This window comes from Stigmatopora argus, chromosome 12 (genome assembly GCF_051989625.1).
Source record: "Stigmatopora argus isolate UIUO_Sarg chromosome 12, RoL_Sarg_1.0, whole genome shotgun sequence".
Classification (NCBI taxonomy): Eukaryota; Metazoa; Chordata; class Actinopteri; order Syngnathiformes; family Syngnathidae; genus Stigmatopora; species Stigmatopora argus.
The window spans coordinates 3,939,158-3,961,356 of NC_135398.1; the positions used below are offsets into that span (position 1 = coordinate 3,939,158).

Sequence of the window (22,199 nt, forward strand, 5' to 3'; positions counted from 1 at the left end):
TTACTGTAAATAGACATAACGGTTGAATTTCTCAATGTTTAGGAATTTTGGTATGAACAAATTATAGTTCCTTTAATCAGTCTGTATCTTTTGTCAACGTTCCCAACGATTGATCCACAGTTTTGTTAAATGTGTAAACCCAAAATTGCTATATATTTTTTACTTCCAGGTTATCCTTTAACATGCATTTCAACTAGTTTGAGAGTTGAAATGATTAAAAATGTTTTTGTTGGTTTTTTAGAGTGACAAAAGACAAATGAAAAAAAGAATTACAGTACGTGCACTAATTTTCCCTTAGTGTCAGCTCCCCAAAATGTAGAATGAATTTTTGTTTGGGGTTTGAAAATGCTTTGCAGGAAGAATCACACAAGGGTCTTTTCTTACATGAGTTATTCAATTTCCATTTCGACACAAATGAGTAGTTTTAGATAATCTACAAAGAATTTACGTTGGATTTCATGTTTCACTGGAGCCATAGACTAAATGGGGTCTACCCCTCTCCCACCGCCTGCTTCGATAGGAATTACAAACTCATAAAAGAGCCGCTTGGTGCATTCAACAACTACTTAAAAGTAGTCTAAATTTGTAAGCTCCTCCGCAACCGCCTTCGTGACAGAAATGTCCGCCCCGCCGCAAAAAAAAACACATGGGGAAGATCTAAACCCTCAGAATGGTGGAGATGCTGTTTCAGTGATCGTGATCCAGTAAAATAGCATCATTTGGTCTACTGGCCAGTAAATACCCTTCTAAATTGCTCAGCGTCGTTCTTCGACTCCTAACTTAAATGTGTTCTCATAGTTTTCATGCAATTTTGGGAGGCTTAACCATTGTCCCTGCAAAAAGTGACGGGGATTACACATGATTTGGCCATGGCATCCGTGTGGGTTTATTGTCAAACCAATTCATAAACCTCTGTGTCAGTCAAATTTGATTTCAAATCCATGTCAAGTGAAAATAGGTTTCCTAGGAATTCAGCCCACCACAGGAAAGAGTGGTTTTAAATAACCTGCCAAATTTGAATAAATCAAAGCCAAGTATATAAAATGGAGCTCCATTAAAAAATGTTTTAAAAAAATCTCCCTTTCAGCTCCGAGACACCGTGGGTGTGTCGCTGAATGCACCACAAGCACACGTATTTGACACTTACCTGTCAAACGAAGGGCTAAACTGTAGGTTACTGTTGGGTGAGTCACAGCGTGAACAATGTTCCGCTATGTCGATTATGCATAGTATTTTCAATATGTGAGGCGATACACAACCTGAAAATGAGGCGGCCCAAAGTATGTAGTTGAAAGACCCAGATCAAGGGTGTCAGACTCGGGTTGGTTCGCGGGCCGCTTTAACGTCAACTTGATTTCACGTGGGCTGGACCATTTTAGATATAATATTTAGATTTTTTTTATAAGTGGATTAAAAGAACTGGATTAAAAGCCCTGAATATTCCGTTTTTTTATAGATCTAAAACAATGTTTATTTGAGCTTTTTAAAATATATTTTTAGATTTTACAAAAAGATCTTTGAACTAAAAACACAGAAAAAATGGATTAAAAATTACAATTATTGATTTAAAAGGGGGAAAATCAGGAAATGTAATATACATCTATACTCTTCATTTTAATTTGATCCTAAAACAGAAAGTCAGCACTCATGATTTACTTTCCCGGGCCACACAAAATGATGCGGCGGGCCAGATTTGGCCCTCGGGCCGCCACTTTGACACAGGTGACCCAGATGCAGGTTCGCGAGGCCAGTTAACTCTTATTTCATGGAAAATATATATAATAGATATAAAATGGGCCATATTGGGATTGAAGATTTTTTCCTAATATCTCTCTTACCAGTTCATTACCGTGTGTTGTGTTGCACCATACAAATAAATTTGCCTTGCCTCTCATGTTATTATATTATTGACCCCTGGAAAACAGCAAATATTGTAAATTGCATTTGGAATTATATTTAAGTATATATATTTTAGGATCTCACAACATTTTAAGGGATGCATCAATTAGTCTGAGTTGTTCTCTAGATGGTTATTCTTTTGTCAGCGCTCTGCTATTCAGGGACCATTCTCGAGGTACTTGCTTGCACTTCAATTGTGCTTGTGCCAGGCAAACGCTAACAAAGCAAAGCATTTATTTATCTTCCTCCTGCTCGCTATAAGCCTACAAACTCTGAACAGAAATGCTTTCTACTTGTTGGAATCGACACACTTGTGCCTGCTAATCCCAAATGCTCACACGCGGTGCATACACACACTGACACAATTCTCTGAGCACATTCCCAGTGAACCGTGGCAGCTGTTGCCAGCGTGATTGACAGAATTCACGAGTCAGGTTCAAGCGTGGCTTCCACAACCAAGCAGCGTTACTAGGTTATGTTTGTGTAGTGTGGAGGAAAACCCACCCCTTCACCACTACAGATGCTTGTCACATGCTGCAATGTTTACTGCCAGTCATCTGGAAGCCCCCGGCTTTTAATTAGTTCTCATTAAACGCCGTGCCGCCTTTTGTAAATAATGTACGTGGAGAATGTATATGTTATGAAGCGATCTCTCACGGACATTTAGCAGCAGTTGACATTTTTAAACAAGGTGTCTGATCACGTTGTACAAGTAGGGTAACAAACAAGATTGGGGGCTTGGTGAATTCTCACATCTTTCTACATCTGTGCGCTTGCAACCGTGTTTTTTTTTTTGTTCATGCTCCCGCAGAAGCGGCGTCTGAATGCGCTTTTCAAATTCCGTGCCAGATGAGTGCATGAGCGCACTAGAAGTCCTCAATCTGCATTTATATTTATCCTCGTTGCTGATTGCTTCACTGCTTCGGCTGCCAAGGGTAGAAACTTGGAGAATTATCTCTGTCTAAATCACAACTCGCTTGCGTATATAGTCTCTCACCTAGCCTGACATCTGGCCTGATTGGCAGGGGAAGATTGACCTGCATTGACCGACAGGGATAAGATTAAGAAGCACCACTTCCCTAGAGACATCTACCTCTGGTGCTTCGTTTTCATCACAGCAGGATTTCTATGCTATTTAAATTAACGTAGCATCATCTTATGTAAGCGAAGACCTCCCTTTACCTAATATAACATGTCATGTGATTAGCACCCACTTCTATAAATCAAATATACGGTACACGGTCGATTGGTCGCCGGTCTTTTGCTGGCCGATCTTTTGGTCGCCCGGAAGGTAAGTGATAATTACCATTTAAATCGTTGCTCAAATTCCCCAAATACAAACTGCGAATTACTATTTAGTCATACTTAATACCCTATTAATTATTAGACTAAAGAAAAGCTCAAAATTTCCCGAACTTTGATTGTTTTTTGTTGGAGAACTTGTTAAGACCCTGACTGACGTAGCTTCTTAAAGGGACAACGCATGTACATACAAACTCTTCTACACTCACACACCGGCTTAGTGAAACTGCTCATGGCCATTGTTGGCTTTTATTAATGCGTAAACCGTGTTGTTTTACCTTGTTTTGTCGCCGGTCTTTTGGTCGTCGGTCTTTTGGTCGCCGGTCTTTTGGTCGCCGGTCTTTTGGTCGCCCGTTGTCGCGGTCGGGGCGACCAAACGACCGCGACCAAAAGACCGGCGACCAAAAGACCGGCGACCAATCGACCGCACACGAAATATACATACTCTAAACACACATCTGTTAAAATTCTAACCAAAATCACTATAATGTTGGATATTTTTATTCTCTTTCACCATCACGTGTATTGTCGCTAAATTTTCCAAACACGATATTGCTTTCTTCTGAAACAAATCACAAGTTTTGAGCAGGCCCAGCCATGGAAATTCAAGTTGTATTTCTGCACAAGCCAAAATTGGAAGTGTGTCAAATTAACCTGTGATCCTTCAACAATTTGAGAAGCCGCAACGGGGGGCACAAACAATCGTCTCGAGATGTATTACATCAGACACGGGAGAATGACAGAAATTGGGCACGGCGCGGCGCGATGGAAACCAGCTTAATAGGACTGCTCAATTTCACGGTGATGCATCCCCATAATGAGGTGACTTTGCTGTTGTCCGTTTCCCCAAAGACCAATCTCAAAGGCACAAATGTAGGAAGTGATGTGAACCAGTGGTGTCAAACCTGTTATACCCGTTCTAATGCATCGTGTTGGTTTTGGTGAGTCTCAAGGTTGCATTTATGCTGGTTCAATACTCCTACATAGGTCCAATATATTTCACCAGATAATTGCTATTCAATCACAGTACATCCACTTTAAGTTTTCATGTTTCAGGGCTGATCAGATCACAAATGTGACTCGTCTACACCTTTACGGGAAATGACTGACCGACCATATCGTGTAGCTGCGACCCGTTCGACCTTTAGCATGTTTTAGCTCATTAAAGTTAATGTCATTTCTATTCCAACTCTTAAACACCAGACATTTTTTTCACCTGCTTGACCTGAAGTGCACCGTCACTTTTTTCATAGTTTGATATGCCTTTTGTATATTTATGATTGTAGAAGGTTAGTGGTCGGACATAATGCATCCCAAGGCAAGCTTGTGAGCGTTTGGTTTTATGGAACATGGATTTCCCAGAAATCTTAGAAATCCTGAAAAAGTAGGGGAAGAAAACATGTATATATTCACACTTGGTTGTGCATTTTTAATGGGGTTGAAATATAACTAATTTGCTTCCACTGATGGCAAATTCGGGATATTAGTGAAAGTATGGCAACATTACAATAGTCACTGGAACTCATTTAAAGTTTGTGTTTCTGTTTGAAAGACAGACAGAACGGCAGATGAATACCAGGCATTCCAAATGTCTCAATTTTTCGTCTAGTGCTTTTGTGTTTACATGTAAAGTGTGGTGCATAAATGATGGATGGCTAGTTCTGTGTCAAATACAAAGATGAATAAAAAGCTGTCTCAGATGCAATTTTCCAGGATCGCTGTATGAACGAAGCTAAAAACACCCTTAAGCCCTTCTGGCGTATTTTTAAAAATCAGATCTCACCTTTTGGACACCGAGCTGACAGCGCTACATTTCGCTGAAAAATGTCAAACAACCTCCTTTCGCCTGGAAAGAAAACTTGTCAAGTTATTTTAGTTTGTCCTGGCAACATGGACATTTACTCCAAACTTTCAGCAAGGCCAAAGTTTCTCTTCAGGCGCCTTGATCCTTTCTCTCTCCTCTCTCCTGTATCTGTCAGATCTATCACTTCTCAGAATATGTGAGGCTCTCCGAATGCCATGTCTGGAAACGTTTCTTCCAGAGGCCTTCACTATGCATTTATACAGCATGGAAACACATTACAACTTCTGACCATGGCCATCTTAAGAGAGAATAAGTAAGGAGGCGAGCCAAGTAAAGGCTGCTTTACTCAGTCAGGGTGTATCAATACCCCACCTGAGAACAAAGACTAGGGCTGTTTGCTTCAAATTCAGTCTACTTTGAGGCAGAACTGCTAGCAAAGTTGTTCAAAAGAGGAATGCCAACTTTGGATGAGTGGGAAACGACATTAGTTTTTTCAACTAAAACTTCATGAAACCTTGGCCAATTCCTTGATGAGTAAGGAAGGGATCCAATTGCTTGATGTTTTCTATACTAGGTTTTTGTTTTAAGGGACATATGTAAAGCATCCAACCAGGCAAAGGAATGGAAGCGGGTCAAAAAATTGTGTTCCCCAACAGAAACAATTTCACATGGAATGCAGATTAAAATATAGAAGGTTTGTGGCTGAAATGTACATGTGTCCATACCACCAGTGTAGGCTAAGTCTGCTTCAGACTTATTGTGCAGTGTGTGTGCCATGTCTTGGGTATTTATTGAAATATGGCGATATTTCCCTACAAATTCAAGAGCCCTCTCGGCAGACTTTAGTCATTTTACACTGTGAACCCAGGAGAGCAACGTCAGCTATTTTAAATATCCATTTGGATTGAAATGACTCCTCTAATGGGACTGATCCTTAGAGAGACATCATTCGCAGCACGGAGACATTGAATATTTGACGTTGAGGGCTTCTTATTTGGCCTTGCCCTGTTCAATAATGAGTAGCTTTATGGCTTGATGATTGAACATGCCAGAACTTTGAATCTCTTTTTCTCTTTCTCGCTCGCCTACTAAATGCGAAGGCGTCATCATTTGCCCGTCATACTGGAGTACTTCAATTTCACATCAGTGGTACATCCATTTTCTCCACTGAGACCTATATAAAGATGCTATTTTCAATCACTGTCAAATCACTGTTTCAATCTCTCGTGGCTGCCGTTTTATTCTTCAGAGAAAATGCATGTATGCTAACTAGAAATGATCAGACCACAAAAGCCGCCAGCGAGTTGAAAAGCTTAAATGAAATCTATCTTAAGAACTTGCAACTGTACATATTAAAATAATACTGTGTAAAAGAGTGTTTTGCTTGAAATAAGGCTAGTGGAGAAAAACATATCTTGATCAATACCCTTGTTTGTGAAGAAAGTCATGATATGCATTAGGTGCCCTTGAATTATAAGTCAAACAGTGAAGGCTTCTACATTGAACAGCTGTTGTTTTCTTTTTAAAAGCCATTTTAATAGGATGGGTCAGGGTTGAGGACAAACCAAAAGAAAGGAGGTCAAATGGGATAGGGAGTAAAATAAGACACAATGTTGGGAATGACATGGAAAGCATGAGCACAATTGCGAATTAGTAGCCGATGGATTAACTGCCTCCACGGTTCCCAGGCCCTCAGCAATTTCCCCCCTTTTCACATGTTCAGCTTTGACCACACGGCCAGCCGCTAGCGGTCACATCTTAATTAGCTGGGAGACGTGATCAATAAGCGAAGAAAGGTGGGACAAGTCGGCCCGGTTCAAGGTTTTCTTGAATCCTGTTGTTGCATGCAATCAATAGTCGCGCTAACCTTGGCGCTTGAGGTCGCGAAGGTGAAGGAAAACACCTGCTGCCTTTTCCATGTTGGAATGATGGAGATGGTGGGCGTGGTCCTGCCGTTTTCTCATTTATGTAGTCAGTTTACTAAAATCCAGTAATTCGACTGGAACTTGAATGGTTGTGAAGATTTAAATAATTGAAAAAACTTAAAAATGACTGGTGCCATTCCATAGTCTTGGCAAATAGTGTGATCAGAATGAAAGTATTAAGGAATCATTTGCCATGTCCAGGTTCACATTCATTCAATTTATGCTCATCTCTGCAGGTTACCTGGATCTGGAAAGCCTTCATGCTTGATGAACAGTTTATCAGCACATACAAGGATTTTTCTCAAGGCAGTGGCACACTGTGATGAGGCTTTCACATTTGCTTCAAGCCAGGAGGCTGAAGACATTGGTGGTAAGTCTAATCGTTTTATTTCAATTTACACAGAAAACTTTTGGTGGGGAAATTGCATTTGATGCCTACGAGCAGTGGATCGAATTGCTTGTTTTCTATACTCAGCGAAGCCTTTTCTAATCAAAGGCAAAATACGATATCTGTGGGAGATTGTGTTTGAGCTTGTCTATGGAGCGAATCAGTGGCTAGATGACCCTGTTTAGAGCTAACAAGTGATTCTATTATGTCCAATTATATATAAATATACATTTTTTGTTAATAACCCGAAGAGCAACGAACCAGATCCACTTGTGGCGTTATTGGCTTCAAACTTGACACTGGCACAAAATGGTGGAACCAAGCACAGACAATCTTTGGCTTACATTTAAAATAATTTGACCTCATCCTTAATGCCGTCACCCCGTGTCACCTTTTGATTGATTTTCATGTATTGTTGTATTTGTTCTTGTTATTTCCTCTTTGCAAGCATATCAATTCACTATCTTATTTCGTATTCATAGTTGGTCTCTACAATAACCAGACTTTTAGAAGAGGTCTACTTTCGATTTGAGCACGCATTATTCCATTTGGTGACTACATTTCACATTAATTAAACATTTAGATTTTTTTTCTTCTCACATTTTCTCAGTTTAGTGCGTTATCTGCTTTGCGACTCATCGTTGAACTGTTACACAGAGTATCAAGTGTACGCCTCACTCCCTGGGACTTATTGAGGGTGCTTGTAGTTGAGCTGCCAGTTCAGACTATTAGCTCTCAGCTACCAATTCACAACATGGTCCAGGTCTGGGATTACATTCCTAGTAGGGTGGAACAACAGCAGGTTGTCACCCACGGTTTACATCCTATCCAATAAATAAACCTGATGCATACGTCTTATTTAATGATTGGGTTGGCCCCAAATTTTGAAAACCTAACAAACCCAGCAGCGTCCACATATTACATTGACAAGTCCACAGCGATTACCATTTAATCATCTGCAAACTCCTGTAATTACCAGATTAGTCTCCTGCCAGTTTTCCAATGCACTAATGGTTCTCATCTGCCAACTGAATTGCAATTAGGGACTAACTGTTTCAATTCACCTAGCAGTCCCTTCTGATCGGTCATTACTAGCCTAGTTATCCTCACATAAACCAACCGCCAGGCGGGTGGATCTGCTCCCATTTTGAGAGCAGCTGCCAAAGCCTTATGACCATCTAGTGGGCCTTTTTGCGGCATTGTGAAGTCCGTGTTTCCATTCTCTGAGCAGCAGCAGCATTTTTCCTTTCCCATATTAAACATCTCTAATTTTCTGTAAATGTAAATTTTATAGTTAGAACCATAGCGTGGAGGGAGCCGCAGAACAGTTGACGAAAGGTTTGTGAATCGTTTTTATGAGGGTTCATCGTTTGAAAAAAAGCATTTACCACCATGATTAGGGATGAGATCCATTTTGTTAAGTTGACTGTAGAATAAAAATAGGTCTTCAAGAAAGACCTAGATGAAACGCAGTACAAATGAAGATGTTTTTGTAGTTAAAGTACTTGGCATCCCGCTCCAGAAAAAGTAATAATATTAGTTTTTGGGGGAGGGAAGTGCGGTACAACACAAACAAACTTGTTTCTTACCTTCCCTGCACTTTGATGTCAGATATAGCGTAGAAGTATCTGGACAAGTTGTTCTCATCTACCATGGTGGCTCCAGTGGCCGGCTTTAGCAGCCTAATCCTTAGGTCGGTGATGGTGAAGAAGTCCCTCAGGTTCTTGGTGGTATCCAACTGACCATACAAGGAGGCCATGTTGTGTAGGCGTGGCCCAGCAAATAGTGCGAAGCGGTCCTTGATCTCGAAGCGCACCGTCTTGTCGTTCTTCCACACGTAACCCCGTGAGTAGTCCTCGGTGCAAATGATGTCTAACAAGGTGCGCTGGGTGAGGTCGCCAACGGTCTTTGGTTCCATGGTGAAGCCATCCAAACAGTCAGTGGCGTAGAACTGGTAGGGTGTCCATGTTCGGCCGTAGTCCAACGACTTCTCTAGGACCATCTGCTCAGGTCGGCCCGACTCAAAAGTGAGCACAATGTCGTCAGTCAGTTCAATGGTCTTGTTCCACGACAGCGTGATATTGACCTGTAGGGGCTTTGGGTATTTCTTCCACGAGGTGGACTGCCAGAAAGTGGTAGGGTTGCGCCCCTCAAAGTCAAACATCAGTTCGGGTGGATGAGCCAACTCCTCAGTGCTTGCATCACATTCATTGTTGCACATGTAAGGGTTCTCCTGAAATACAAAGATGTATGTTCAAGACAGTTTGTGTAAAAGGAAATCTAAAAATAACCTTTATTTTTAATCCAACAAATCCCCCTGACATATTAGTTTTTTTCTCGAAACAAAAACGATATTCCGAGGGAACACCTTTAAAAAAAATCTTTCAACCTAATCACATGCAAAAGCTCTAATCCCACCCAACTCCTAACATTAAACCGTCACATTAAAAAATGTTTACGTTGCTTTCGTAAATCCCTTAGATGCACTACGTCTTTGTTGCCTGCTTCTTGTGCAATCTCCAAAATACTTGTGATAACAGTGATAATTGAAATGATATGAATAGCACCAAACAGCCCTTTTAAAACAAGAATAAGAAACAACAAGTGGGAATGTATTACGTCACGTGTCAAATTGGCGGCCCGGGGGTCAAATCTGGCCCGCCGCATCATTTTGTGTGGCCCGGGAAAGTAAATCATGAATGCCGACTTTCTGTTTTTCGATCAAATTAAAATGAAGAGTATGGATGTATATTAAATTTCCTGATATTACCCCTTTTAAATCAATCATTGTAATTTTTTGATCAATTTTTTCCGTGTTTTTAGTTCAAAAATCATTTTGTAAAATCTAAAAATATATTAAAAAAATCTAAAATAAACATTGTTTTAGATCTATAAAAAACTAAATATTCAGGGTTTTTAATCCAGTTCTTTTAATCCATTTATAAAAAGTCTATCTAAGTTTATCTAAAATGGTCCGGCCCACATGAAGTCGAGTTGACGTTAACGCGGCCCGCGAACCAACCCGAGTCTGACACCCCTGTGTTATGTGAAGCGACAATCGCTACATTTCATTATTTTCGGTAAAACACATTAAGAACTGTCCTCATTCCACCAGTGCTCACTAAAGGACTTCTATCATATTCAGCTCCACATGTACTTGATAAAACACGCACATGGAGATATACTACAAGTATGTGGACAAGTTGTTCTCATCTATGCTTCTGGAGCAGCTCATTAAGATCTCGCTATGGATCCTCACATACTAAACTTCTGCTAGCACCATCCAAATTGCCACTGTAATTGATATTCCTGTGTGGCATTTCAGTGCCGTGAAGGGAATGGAATCCAAATGAGTTATTTTTTTCATAAAACACATCCCTAGTATTTTTCATGCCCCCAAAACACACACTCACTCTGCTTTGGCATCTAGTCTATAGCTGGTGTGTGCGTCTCAGTGCGTTTGCGAGTGGGATCAAGTGTTAAACTATGAGTGGGTGTGTTTGTGACATAAGGAGGCACACTCCCGTTGACATTCTGCTCACCCCTGGCCCCCCAGAACAATGAGGTTAAGTGTTGATGAGATTCACATCCACTGTAAAGCAGCTCGATAATCAACAATCATCTGACACCTGAGATGCTGGTGTTATCTAAAGGTGAGAACAATCATTTTGGAGACGCCTAGGCGCTTATCGCCCGCGCTCTCTATACGAGCAAGATTGACACGGGTGGCAAGTCTCGCGGAAAGAATACTGATAAGTACTTGCTATTACCGTTTTATTTTATAGCGCCATTGAGATTGATGGCGAATCACGCAAGGTGGCCAAATCTTAGCAGCGAGCAAGCTGAGCATCGCTTTTCTAGATGGTGAAGTCTAAAGGGGGACAGATGTCATGGGAAAAACAAGTAATAGGCACTACATAGGTTAAAATCTTGAGCAACCACACCGTGACCAATTTCAAAATATACCGTTTTCAGAATGAATTCCCTTGCAAACGTGATTACATTTAAATTAGAACAAAAACAACAACTCACATAACAAACTTTGAACTAGGTACACTCCTATTTCTATCTCATGCATGAAACTGTTTAAAATAGTAGAAAATAACTTTAATGCATCAAGTTGTCGGTACTCGGACGTTTGGTCGAAAGACGTTTGGTCGACCGGATGTTTGGTCGACCGGACGTTTGGTAAAATGGACGTTTGGTAGAACGGACTTTGGTGGAACGGATTTTGGTAGAACGGATGGTTGGTCCCGGGGTTGATACTGTTGAAACCAGCTCTCAAAATTATACTCATGAGAGAGAGAGAGAGAGAGAGAGTGAGTTTAATATCTAAATATCTAATATCAAAATATCAACAGTAAACTCTCTGTCATAATTTGACAGCGAGCGAACCCGGCGACCAAACGTCCGTTCTACCAAACGTTTGTTCTACCAAACGTCCGTTCTACCAAACGTCTGGTTGACCAAACGTCCGGTTGACCAAACGTCCGGTTGACCAAACGTCCGGTTGACCAAACGTCTGGTCGACCAAACGTCCGGGGACCAAACGTCTTTCGACGAAACGTCTGGTCTCCCAAGTTGTCAGCGTCATACAGCGACATCTACAGAATCTTGAATTTAGTGCATACTGATTGGGCACCCTGTCCATTTTGAAGCAAATTTGAGACTTTTAAGTGTGCCCTATGTGAGCAAATATGTGCCGTCTTGCATTTGTACGTTTTTTTTATCGCTTAATAAGGGGAGCAATTGGCCGAGGTTGACAGGTATGCAATTGTGTTACTGCCTGTATCCTCTTTTGCCAAACTTAACTGTACGTCAATGTTCTTGTGCACATTTTTCGATATATTTTACAATTTGCAACATTACTCAATCGTTGTCATTTGCTTCTTTGTCTGCCTCGATTGTGTTAGCGGGATTTCTTTAAAAATTGTTTTATAACACGCTAAAAGGAGATTTACGACATGAGCCCACCCCCGCTTTACTGATATAGATCCCCTCACTTCATTTTTATTTCTTTTTGTAGCCACCCTTCGCTATCAGCCACTTGCTCCTCAGCGGGAGTCAATAACAAAGCCATGCAGTGGCACGATTGCGTGGTGAGCTGACTCAAAGGCGAGTGGAATAATCCAATTAGGAGGCTAATAAGGGTGACGCCGCTGAGACGAGAGCTGGAGGAATGTAAAAGGAGACCTTTTCCGCTCGCCGGGTTTCCAAGAAAGCCGCTAAAAGTGATCTCTCCTCGAGACGTTTGCGCATTAGCACAGAGGCCACGGAGGCAGAAAAACAGAGTGTGTTATGGAGGATGTCGCGATGATAAATCAGAGCTTGGTTGAATAATCTGCTTGTGTAGCTATTGGATTTTTTTGTTTTGTTTTTGTTGTTTTTTTCCATTTGTATTTCCCGTTAATTGAGCCTTACCTGTGGTATTCAACCTTCTGAGACTGAGGAGTTGAGTTTGGTTATTTTTGATCATTTTCCTGGCTTGATAAGACTTGAACTTGGGTGAGCAAAACACTGTGATGGATTTACAGTGGGGCAGTTGCCTTTGCGCTGCTACTGAATTGATTTATATATATTTCTATTTCCTATTGTCGCCTTAATAGGAGTCAGCCACAGTGGATGGTGCAGCTTTTTTTAAATCAAAACTATTTCAGTTACTAATCTATTTGTTCTTTGAGAGTTTCTATCTTGACTTTTCACCTTCTTTTTTATATCTCAATTCCTGTCTTGAATCAGTGCCTGTCTTTTTGTGGGCAAAGGGCTTTGATTTAGATCTCCCCCTCTCGATACGTTTCTCTGTGCTGTTACCATTTTTATGGGTCAAGCTTCTACTTCGAGGTTAAATGTTCAAAACCGGGCTCGATCATATGTGGCGTTTGCATGTCTTCGTCGTGTATGCCTGGTTTGACTCAGTTTTTAATTTAACCAATAGTACTGACAAATTTTGTGAACTAAGAATATTGGGTCAGATCATAAGTGATGTTTGACAAGAAAACACACTTGGTAAAGATGTCAATTTAGCATACTTTATAACACTGGCTGATAGGTAGCTAGCTATACATCATCTATCACTTCTAATCATCCAGGGTATTTAATTTCCTTCCGGTCTTTTTCACTCTACCTTTCATTTTTTTGTTCTCTCCAAGAAGGAAACATCTGTGGCTAACAAGGAGCAATGTCTCCACTGAACAGCAAGGTGCAAATAAGTAAATAAGAAAGACCATTTACATTGCTACACCGGTTAGAGAAAACTGAGGAAGCAGTCATAAATTCAATCTATAATCATCTTCTCGCTACCCGCCTCCACTTCAGCCTTCGGGGAAGCGATCAGTCTATCTGAGGAAGCCCCAGGCAGCGGGGGATTCGTTCCTTTGCAAAAGTCGCTTCCCTCATTAATAACGCCCAATAAAGAAGAGGCTTTTTTCCTCATCCGTCGCTAAGTGACACTATTTACTCTGGGCTACAAAACACCCACCAAGCTTGAATTCTTTCCGACGGCGTGGGCACGAGAAAGAAGGTCAGCACCTTCCATTAGATTACCTGTGGTGGTTATTTTCAAATGAAAACACCACCTTCTGGCCAATCGATTGTCTCTGTGGTCATTGCAGTCTCGGAGGGGACTCAGCAATGTACTGGGGGCCACCTTTTGGGAAACAAAAAGCCTTCTAAGCTTGGCTCTTAACCTGTGGTCATGGTTGTGGCATTCAGTAAAAAAAATAAAATAATAATAACTCACCTTTCCACAGATAATTGTCAGATTCGATTGCCTCTCTCATGACAATCGCTTGAGGTAATTGGATTTTTATTTAGGTATTTTCTGTTACTGTTAAGAAATATACCGCTTATGTCACGTAGAGTATAATTGATCTATTTTTTACGTAAGTTATTTTGCATAATTTGGTGCTGCATGAACTCAAATTTGTTCACATTTCTTTCATGGAATTGTTTTAGTGATAAATTATTTATGAGACTGCCACCCCCTGCTCATGTCCCAATTATTTTTGTACCACAATAACCAACAAAATTGTGTCTGGAACACCCAATTGACACTAACGATAATGTATTACCAGTTATGTTTCTAATACAAGTTCATAAGAATTTGACAAAGCGCATTTCATGGCCTTTGTCCGTAATGGCCGTTGTGGGTGTTGCTTTTTGGTTCCAACAAATCCTGCAAAGATAGCTTGACCAATGAAGTTTTTGCTAAAACAAGCTGCACCAGACTTCAATCAACTGACTACACTCGGAAGACACCAAATTGGTGAAAACCTGTCGTCTTGTTTGGTTGGAATGAAATCTTGCACCCACTTCGGCCCTTTCTGGAATCGTTCGAAGACCCCTGCTTTAGATATTAAATCAATGTTGACATGGAAAAACAAATGTTTCTTATATATTATGATCATTTGTGGTTTACATTAGGCACTGCCAAACCCAAGTCAAAACACAATACTCTTCAAATTGAGACTACTTTTTTAGAACCTCCAGAACTGTGTGAAATTCAAAAGTAAAATCCCCGGCAGACAAGAAAGCATAGGTGTTTCAGAATTAATCAACCCATTGTCCCAATCCATCTCACACTTTCAAACCTGCCATATGACACCTACACCTGTGCCCTAGCCACACTTGTTCTCCCAATTACACACATTGAAAAACTTGGCCAAATGGAATCCACCTCTCTCTATTTCATTGCTTGTTGCTTGTTGCGGAAATAGATCCCCACACAACAGAAGCAACAAACAGATGAAGAGCCACTTGATGCAATCACAAAGTGGCTATCAGCGCGGACAATAAACTCCCAATCATTTGAAAAGGCCAGCTCCATTTGCCACACACTCCAAAAAGCATCTTCACCTAAGCCTGGAGGATTCCAAAATGGAAGACATCCACATTTTGAGGATGACTGTAAAGCAATTCCGTAGCCTCGTTAATCCTTTTGGACGTCTTGTAAGTCATCTGACCGGCATTGCCGTCAAGATATCGGTAGCTTTGGTGCTGAGTGAATAATTCCATCGAGATATCGGCTAGTGACTATTACATCGTGTCACCGGTTTGGAGATAACACAGCGTGACAAGTAAAGCAAGGGAAATTAAATGTTCTACCATAAAAATTCCTTCCAAACGAGCAACGTGGAAATGAAAATCTCTTAAAGTAATCTGACATAAAATCTCAATTTATTGGATTGGATTGGATAACTTTATTCATCCCGAATTCGGGAAATTTCATTGTGACAGTAGCTATCCTGCTAAATATTAGCGTACATGAGATTCCACAAGTGTGTATGTTTTTAAAATGGCACCAAAAAAGCCAAAGAAAAGCTAACTATCCTGATTAAATCCCCCTTGATCGGGTCTCATGAGGTAATATTTGCCACGATATGCTGATATCTTCGTTTTCGGAATTTGAAGTTTAAAAAAAAAATGCCTGCACCTTTGATGTAGTCCATCCTATACATCAAAGAACATGACTTCAAAATAAAGTCAAGTTAATGCAGTTCCCAACTTAATGTTAAATCTGTCGATAAACAAATACAACATGAAAAGACAAGCATCAAGTGATGGTGCAGAGGTGACATCCCTAACTTGCTATTGGCGTCGACATTTGATCAAAATAACAAAATGACACATCTCGCGGCATGTTCATGTTTTCCATTTGCAGTACATCAAGAAGGATGCTCTTTTTTTTAAAGTTAACGTAGCCCTCGCCGAGGCAGTCCCTTTGAGGACGCCATTGCTTCGAAGTCTGCTCCTTTGAAGTCGACGCTTTGCAAATAAGAAAACCCCCAACGTTGCCCTGTGAATTCAAATCGAGGTCTGCGGCTGCAGACAAAAGGAAAATGGCACGGCGTGTTGATTAACACCTGGCCTTATTATCTGTCCCATGAGCTACAGCCCCACCAGACCGCATTTAACACTACTTATCATGATCATACTGGCGCTAACAGTTTTGTGAACAGACTAACTTCTTTATGGATGCTGTTTGTGTGTGGGGGGTATTAGTCTCTCTGATGTTGGGATTTAATCAGACACTACAACATTGCGCTAATGAGCAGTTCAAATCCCTTTGCTAGATCCTGTAACATTGCTGCTTAAGTGTCTAACTACACCAGGTTAAGTACATAAAAATTAGTTGAGAATATAACAACGGGTTAGCAGCAGTGGAAAAAAATCAGTTTGGTTCGTGGAGCACATTCTTGCCAATTAGATCTCGTGGGCCAGACCGCTAGATTTCCAATGAATGAACGTTAGTGGCAACCGCACTGAAAAATAACTATCCATAGTCTGTTTAAGTAAATTGGGCATCTATTACAGTGGTACCTTGACATACGATCGTAATCTGTTTCGAGATTGAGATCGTATGTCGAGCTTTTCGTAACTCGAGCGAACGTTTCCCATTGAAATGAATTGAAAACAAATTAATTCGTTCCAACCCTCTGAAAAAACACCAAAGACAGGATATTGGATTGGAAAAATTGTTTTATTTCTTCTAATTCGCCATCTATTAATAAAGCAACACATAAATAGTGGTTTAATAGTAATACAATGTGTTTAATAGAAGTAAAATGAGACGCATTTCGCGAGACAGCGACGTACACGGAGGCGGGGGTCTTCGGGGGGACTTTATCCACGGCACTCGTAAACGAACAAACAAATTTAAATTAACTTGGATTAATATATACACACACTCAAACATATGTTTAATGTAACGTTACACAAACATGAATTCTAATTTTGTTTTAATATTTTCGTTCTGGGCGGGTTAGCTGTTTGCCACGCCTCCACCCTCACGTTCGCTATCGATGGGCTGTTTGCTGTTGTATTCCCTTCCAAATATTCCGAAAATGATGCACACAAATGTCCTCACAATAGGATAACGTACGACCACTTGCCAACGAGAAGTAGTCTTGAATGAGCAATCGCGGGAGCCAACAGGCTAAGGAAGGAATAACAGCCTACCCACGTATTGATTGTGGGTAATCAAGTTATATTCTGAGAAAGGGTGCCATTAGCTATCGGTGTTGTGTGCACGAGTATACTTCATTACCCAGAAAGCCCTCTTTTTGCCCGCGCATGCGCGTTGTGCGTTTTCTGTGTAGGCGAAAGAAACCATTCAATGCTCATAGATATTGTTATACACGAAAGAGATGCGGCAAGACAGTGCCATGGCCACCTGGCTTGGTCGCATCTCGAAATTTTGACCGTATCGCGGGCGAATTATTCGATCGAAATTTTCATCGTACCTCGAGCATGTCGTAGGTAGAGCTGATCGTAGGTCGAGGTACCACTGTATTCTCAATGGACAATTTTGTGTCACTACTTAAGAATGAACGAATGGGATTGCGGTTAGAAATTGATCAAAATGCAGTAGTGCACGCACACAACTCACAAACATCTGTTTTTTTAAGCTGCTAACGAAATCGAGTCCTCTCAACGCTAATGTTACATTTACACGCTGTGTCCATTACACGCTGTTCTTGTTCAAATGTCCATTACATGACACCACGTTACCATGGGCGAAAACAATTCTACGTAGCAGTCAATTTAAGTCTGGATTCTCTTGCACGACATTGCATCTCCAGGGATTCGAAACTCTAAATAGCACCAGAGCCATGGCAAATGCTTGCGTGCAGTTCGTGTAGACCGAGGTGACAAGTTTGCCATGAAAGGTTATTGCGGCGGGAGAGCACGTTCTTTCATTTTCTGTGAAAAATCTTGAAACCAGTTCTATGACGTCTCCGCTCGGAGATTGCGTTGCTTTTTTGGGTGGTACTCTTTTGACAAAGGCCAGAGAATCATAGCAGTCATCGCCAACAAAGGAATCAAATTGAGAGTGAGCCCGGTAAGTAGCCTCGTTTCTGTGCTTGCTCACCACGTCAATCTGCATAGTTATTAGAGGTGTCTATTAATTTAAAATGCCAGCTAGCGTGAGGAATAAAACAGCGCTCAAATGTCAGCCTTTTATTCAGAATGATATGAAAATCCCACCAAAAAGCCACTTCTCCCATTCTTTCCTGGCTAGCACACACACACTTTTTGCTCTTTCTCAGATCAATGTGCCTTGACAACGTGATAGCTGAAGGGGGGGAGCGAGCTCCCAACAGTTGCCTGTCATTCTGCCACCGTTTCTGCCATCAAACCTTCCCACAGACTGCAGATTTTTTTCTGGGAAAAATATATCACAATGAATGCAAACTTCTAAAACACATTCGTTTTTGACCTTCCCTCCCCCTAAAAACCCACAAAGTACATTGAAATTCACGACTAGCTGACAAACCTTTTTTCACAACGTAGGCTTATGTGAACTTTTATCTCTTAGTTGGTCGTTCTTTTGTGAACATATACCTTTGTGATCATTTAATAGATGGCCTTATTAATTTCCGTCATAGTCCACTATGGAACCAAATTATGCGTGTGCGGTCGATTGGTCGCCGGTCTTTTGGTCGCCCGGATTGCGACAACGGGCGACCAAAAGACCGGCGACCAAAAGACCGGCGAACAAAAGATCGGCGACCAAAAGAACGGCGACCAATCGACCGTGTACCAAATTATGTTATGAAGTCCTCAAACTGAACCATTAATGAAACATGAAGGTCAGGGATTCATTTCAAAAGTATCACAACAGGTTCTGGTTGAAGCATGTGAATAATAGACGCTTTTGTGGAACGTCTGTCTCGTCATGGAAATGTCAAATTAGCCAAGTGTGAGAAACACAGCTCAGCCGTGACACATTCGTGCCAGGTTTTTTGCCGCCAGACGTTGAGAGTGTTTTGCTGCAAACGGCAAAGTATCTGAGTCATATGCTTTGGAAAGGGGATTGTCTTTGAATTATTGCACACAGTGGGGAACAGCAGCGTTCGTGTAATTGATCTAAAATTCATGCTGGAAGGTGAATGGAAAAATGCTCGAGTTTGTTAACGTCGCATTGATGATTGCATACTTGCTTCGTTACGATATAGTAGCGGATAAGGATTCTCTGATGACATTGAAATAAGATAACAATTTTGCGTGTGTGGTCGTTTGGTCGCCGGTCTTTTGGTCGCCTGGACCTAAACAACGGGCGACCAAAAGACCGGCGACCAAACGACCGAGTACCACAATTTTGGTAGTGAACAATGTACAATTACGATACAATTATTTCTCTCCAATCTTTTACTCAATTTACTGTCTTCTGCGTTTACAATGCGATACAAATGTACTCCAATTAAGAGATGATAACTCTCAAGATGCAATTCCGTCAAAATCATCCTAAGTATGACTTGCAATATACAATTCCCTTCCATAACAAAATGCTGTGCTGAAATATACTGTAATGCAATTAATCCCAAATGTGAACCAATTTGTTCCAGTTACGATGTTATGGGCTTTAATTAAGATGTGATGAGCAATAATGCAACCTGAATTACTCAGATTAGGACAGGTTCAGGCATTTGTCTGTTGTTGGCTACTCTTCATTTGCATAGACAACAATAAAAAAATGAGTATCATGCGGCGATAGTAAAACACAAAGGCATTTTTACAGGTATTTTAAAAGTACTACCAGTGTGTTAAATAGTCCAGAAAGCACATGCAGACAATCATCACTTTCCTCTCTCTACTATCTCCATGCATAATTCATCCATCTTTGTATTTACAACCCGCCAAGAATTAACCTGTCACAAGAACGCAGGGAAAATGGCGACATATCTCCTTCTGTCAAGCCGCTCACCTCATCCGGGGCGCCCAACCTGAGGCCGGGATATTATGCATCATCAGTTGACAGAATACAAGGCACGGGGAAATTAAAAAGCGCGGCGGCAGACAGACAAAAGCGGTGGCAGGCGAGTGAAAGCGAAAATGATGGTTCCCTTTACCTCCCCCTGTTGGCGTCGGGGGACATGTCGCGTGTCACCGCGGTGTCTCTGCGAGCAGCGATGCAGCAATGAGTCGCCGGGCAGCGCCAGTTCAAAACGGAGTCAAGGGCGCCCGGGTGACAGCACGCTAAACGCTCCAATTCTTTGGCGTCTCCAAACAAATGCACGGATGAGTGAATCCCGCCTGGTTACACCTCTGTGAACGGTCAAAAGGGGGCATCGCTTACTGATTTAGCGGCCACTTAAGAATGAGATCAAGGAAGTGACCCTATCATCGTAAAAATAACAGTGGAAGGAATTGTTTTTATTCCACTTTGATTAAGATGTTGTAGGAGAAATGTTAAGTACTAGCTATTAGCACGTGGCATTTGAAGATATTTCTCCGTAAACTAAGAATGATACATTCACAAGATCTATTAAGCATCAGGCTCTTTAACAAAACAAATGGCTGAGTGTTAAGACCTACCGTATGCATGCATGTACATCTGTGTATGTATGTATATATGTGCTTATATATATGTGTATGTATATATATGTGCTTATATATGTATGTGTATGTATGTATATATGTATATATATGCATATATACATATATATTTCAGCAACATGCTTATTTATTTATATATTTATTCATGTATTTATTTATTAACTTACTTCTTACCTATCTATTTATGTCTAAAATGCCTTTCCTATTTCTGCACCCTCACCCTCTTGCTACTGTGACAACGACACTTCCCAAATACGGGATGAATAAAGTTATCCAATCCAAAAGTTATCCAATCCAATAATAGATGGTTACCCTGATTAATATTTACTGACATTTATTTAAATATATTCACTTGAAATAGAATAAGATACGGCTCACTTCACCATTTTTAGAAAAAAGTATACTCTCACCAGGATTGACTGTTACATTTTCTATCATTTTAACAGCAATCAATTTGAACTTTGTAATGATTGGAATTTAAAAAAACATATATATTCGAATGAGAATAGCGTCATATATTTATTAAGAACTACATTGCATATTGGTTAAATAACAAATTTTATAAATAAAGGCATTTTCTACAAAGGCATATTTTCCAAAATGCTTGAATCAAAGCATTTGTGAGCAACACAGTAAACCCATTTTTTTCAAAATTATTATTAGTATTGATGCTCCAAGTAGAAGCGGATCAACATTTATTTAGACGTCCGCCTCTGGCCAACTGATTAACATTATTTTTGGTCTCTATTTAATCCCCGAGGAAATAAGACTCCTTTCTTTTGAGGGAGGAAAGGTATCAAAGTAAACCGATAAACATCTGCGACCACGTCACCACTTCTCACCAACAACCCCCCTCCCACCACCACCAATGAGGGGAGCCGTCCCAGAACAGAGTGAAGAGTTGATTTGCAAAAAAAAGCAGATAAAAGCCTTTCCGCAACTGGATAAACAATGAATACGTGGCGCACTCCCAGAAGCTTAGCAGCGTCTCTCATCTCGTGTTTCCATCCCTAAAACTCTGCGGGGGCACCGTGTGCCCAACTGGCAGCCTCCGCTCTTAAATCCATTCTTAGAGAACGGAATAAAGTTCAGCTGCATTACAACGATTCACATAGATAGACTCCAAAACATGGCGGAATGAAGCTCCTGTCATCGAAACGCGTAGGCAGACGGCACTGTAACTCAAAGCCGGTGTCTTTAGATTTTGACGGCTCTCCAAAAGTGGGAAGCTCGCATCCTCATCCGCTCAATTCCCGAACCTGATACTTCTCACTGATTTCGGGGTGTGTTCCTGCAGACTGTCATGATATAGACCAGGGGTGTCAGACTCGGGTTGGTTCGCGGGCCGCGTTAACGTCAACTCGATTTCATGTGGGCCGGACCATTTTTAGATATAATATTTAGATTTTGTTAAATAAATGGATTAAAAGAACTGGATTAAAAGCCCTGAAAATTCAGTTTTTATAGATCTAAAACAATGTTTATTTTAGCTTTTTTAAATATATTTTTAGATTTTACAAAATAATTTTTGAACTAAAAATAC

General features: G+C 40.8%; 1 protein-coding gene and 1 long non-coding RNA gene across 8 annotated transcripts in view; one reads left to right on the plus strand and one right to left on the minus strand.

Annotated features, from left to right (window-relative positions):
• The window catches only part of LOC144086272 (uncharacterized), a 94,900-nt gene that overhangs the window by 23,658 nt on the left and 49,043 nt on the right, over positions 1-22,199 (plus strand). For all 6 annotated transcript variants that reach the window (XR_013304388.1, XR_013304389.1, XR_013304386.1 and 3 more), the window contains one exon: positions 7,167-7,300. This is a non-coding gene — a long non-coding RNA (uncharacterized LOC144086272). The remainder of the gene's footprint in view (positions 1-7,166; positions 7,301-22,199) is intronic.
• Positions 1-22,199, minus strand: part of LOC144086271 (netrin-G1-like) — a 37,472-nt gene that overhangs the window by 12,036 nt on the left and 3,237 nt on the right. For both annotated transcript variants that reach the window (XM_077616157.1, XM_077616156.1), the window contains exon 2: positions 8,908-9,551. In XM_077616157.1, the coding sequence (XP_077472283.1) occupies positions 8,908-9,551 (644 nt within the window). The remainder of the gene's footprint in view (positions 1-8,907; positions 9,552-22,199) is intronic.